This window comes from Coptis chinensis, chromosome 3 (genome assembly GCF_015680905.1).
Source record: "Coptis chinensis isolate HL-2020 chromosome 3, ASM1568090v1, whole genome shotgun sequence".
In the NCBI taxonomy this organism is placed as follows: Eukaryota; Viridiplantae; Streptophyta; class Magnoliopsida; order Ranunculales; family Ranunculaceae; genus Coptis; species Coptis chinensis.
The window spans coordinates 105,786,154-105,789,521 of record NC_141458.1 but is presented as its reverse complement, the minus strand read 5'-3'; the positions used below and the strand labels follow the sequence as shown (position 1 = coordinate 105,789,521).

Genomic DNA, 3,368 nt, shown 5'->3' with positions numbered 1-3,368 from the left:
TTTCTCTCTACTGTTCTATAATCATCAAACTATTTACCTTACACAAATATGTATGCATCTAACTTAAACCTAGGAACTAGATACCAATAATTCAATTATCTTATTTCGTTATTGTCAAGAACAATCTTTACTGCACAAACTTATTACAGACCATCAAACTTAAACCAACATCAATCAATATGATGTGCATGTAATGTAATTGACTCCTGACCAATTTTCAGGAATATGGCTGAAAAAGAATACACCAGAATCAAGGAAATCAAAGAGTCCAATGGAAATTACAAAATCAAGGTCAGAGTAAGCAGAATCTGGGAAGCAATTGACTACACTACCAATACAGTCAAAAGCTTAGACACGTTGCTGTTAGACGAACATGTAAGTATAAGCTAATCTTTTTATTTCACTACGTCAAACTCATACAAATAGAAGTAACACGATTTTATTGTCTAACAGGGAGATCAGATACATGCAAAAATTCCAAGTTTCATTATGGGCAAATATAAACCGCAGCTGAAAGAGATGCAAATCTACCACATCGAAGACTTTTCAACACTCAAAATATTTGACAATGTCACATACCGTCCAGTGAATCATCCCTACATCATCAAGTTCAAATGGAATACAATCGTGAAGCCAAACAGAGAATTCGACACTCAATTCCCAAAACAACAATTTGACTTCATAGATTTCACAAAGGTGTCATCGAGAAAAGACAACAAGCACCTAACAGGTAAAAAAAAATAAACATACGTAATTAATCATAAATATAAGATGTGATGTCTACAAAGTGTGTTTTCTATAACACGATTTTTTTTTCATTGTGTACAGATATCATTGGAATAGTCAGCACATGGAGCCAACCAGTAGAGCAGAAAAAGAAAAACAACACAGTATCAACAATGATGGAATTATATCTGAAAGATGAAAGGTGATAATTTCAATTTAAACAGTAAAAGTAATGAAGTTAACGCCTTCTACTAACAACAATTTTTTATATAATTGTACAGGAACAATTCAATACAAGTGACTATTTGGGGTGAAAACGCAAAAATAATCAAAGATTGGATACTTAAAAACTCTTCAGGCAAAACTATGCTAATAATCACTTCAGCATCAATTAGTGAATTTTACGGTAAGTCGAAAAAAAAATCAAATTATTACTGAGTCGATCATTATATGCAAACTAAACGAAAAATCCAATGTCACAGGTTCATATTCTCTATCTACAACATCAGCAACGAAAGTGTATCAGAATTCAGACATTCAAGAGATTGCAAATCTGAAAAACAGGTACACTCTGCTATAATTATTCACTCGAAAAAATAACAAAATCAAATAAATAGAAAAAACTAACTAACTTATTTTTTCACAACGCAATAGAAGTTGAAGCACAAGAAGCACAGATGAAAAAATCAAAAACTACTGAAGAAGTAATGAATCACAACAGAAGATCTCTTTCGGAGATAAAAAATTCAGTAACAAATCTTTTTTCAAATGTAAGTTGTTATTATTTATTTATTATTTTCTTTAGTATAGAAATATATTTATTACTATATTTATTTGCATTCAAAACATATTTATTTGCAGGAGACACATTTCACATGCAAGGCATCCATAACCAAGGTACTGCATGATAATGGTTGGAATTACAAAGCTTGCCCACATTGTGCAAAAAAAAATCACCACCAATGCAGAAGGATACGAGTGCACAAAACATGACAACGTGGAACCAATTCCAAAGTATGATACGTGACTTTAGATTGTAAAATGCAATATTCAATTATGTATCGACTAACTTTACTTTTAATTTGTAGGTACATCCTAAAGATGGAAATAGAGGACAACACAGCCACAGCAATGGCAACTTTATTTGAACAAGAGGCTTCATCTTTACTTCAGAAAAGTGCAAAGGAATTACTCACAATGGAGGTAGATTTATACACAACTTCAAAATTATCATAAATTATTAATATTTAATTTCATGTAACTGATCATTATCTTACTTTAATTTTACAGGAGAATGGAACAGAGATTGCTGAAAAAGAGTTTGGAAGGCTAATTAGGCACACAACTATATTCCAGATAAGAGTAACAAGATTCAACAAAGAACAAAACAACAATTCACTAACTATTTCTAAAATCTTTCCAGTGAACAAAATAGACAACACTGAACAAAATCAGAAAGTATACTTTATCTTAGTCAATAACAATTTAACAATATAATACATCTTTGCAAATTACTTACCATACATATTTTACTTTCAGGACAACTACGATGCAACACCAAGTGACAATGCATCTCGGAATACAAAAATAACTCATCAGATTACACATCATTCAAAAGCACATCTAGATGGAACTGTGGCCACCATCATTGAAGATTCAAACAACACAAATGACGGAGAAGATGAGCAACCACCAACGAAACAAAATTTGCAGAACGAATGAAGATAACCAAGAATAATAATTTAGTAGCATATCTGATTTTATATTTATATTTGACTATGCGACTTTAATCGATGTTAGTTGAGGAAACATCATAATCGTAGTTTGTTATTTCATGAGATTGTTTTAAACTTTAATTTTTTTTTATACTCAAGTTATTCTACTCTATATATAAACAACAGTTCCAATCAAAATTCCACCATATTGACGAATACCAAAATTCTCAATAGCACATTCATAAACAGATTTTACTGTGGACTGTGGTGATGTTACTCTCAAATAAAGATTTCTATCATCACTTCACCTAGGTGCTCAACCAAGAAACATGATTATTCATAAAGGCGGTACACTTCAAGTTGTTGCTTAATAGATAACGCCAGTCATTTCATTCCTGGATTTCGACCAAACTGAGATCATCCAATGCCTATTGGCTCAGACATCGGTAGACTAAAAAGCTGTTCCAACTAAATATGGAATAAGAAGATGTACTTACTACTAGATTCCTTACGAACCCGAGTTTTTGGTGGAGTGAACTGAACCCCTCATGTCGGGGTTGCAAGGGTTGGATGTTCTTTTTGGTTCTAATGTATATATAATCCTTTGTTAAAATCATCTTAAAATTCTACTAAGTCGTTTAAAAAAGTAAAACAAACAAATGGCAATAATTACAAAATTGATCAAAGCGATTCACAAAATTAAGAAACCATTTTCTATGATCTCCTACAAGTGTATTGATAACAGGCCATACCGAACAGAAAACAAGACCTTTTGGCTATGCTTTTGTAGTCTACAATTTCACATTTAGTACAGCTGACATTTATTTTCAGCAACCTATCTATGTAAGCAAATATGTGTTTAACAAATAAACTAGCTAAATCTAAAGTATGCTATATGAAAGATTCAGATAGCTAACCTTGAAGCAA

At 31.7% G+C, this 3,368-nt stretch overlaps 1 protein-coding gene across 1 annotated transcript; it reads left to right on the top strand.

The window, feature by feature from the left end:
• Positions 1-225: 225 nt before the first annotated feature.
• Positions 226-2,448, top strand: LOC147512582 (replication protein A 70 kDa DNA-binding subunit B-like). The gene is made up of 8 exons (XM_086598743.1): positions 226-375; positions 454-730; positions 829-928; positions 1,008-1,132; positions 1,209-1,290; positions 1,815-1,929; positions 2,017-2,088; positions 2,266-2,448. Exons 1-8 carry the CDS (start codon positions 226-228, stop codon positions 2,446-2,448), a joined length of 1,104 nt encoding a protein of 367 aa, XP_086454869.1.
• The last annotated feature ends 920 nt before the right edge of the window (positions 2,449-3,368 follow it).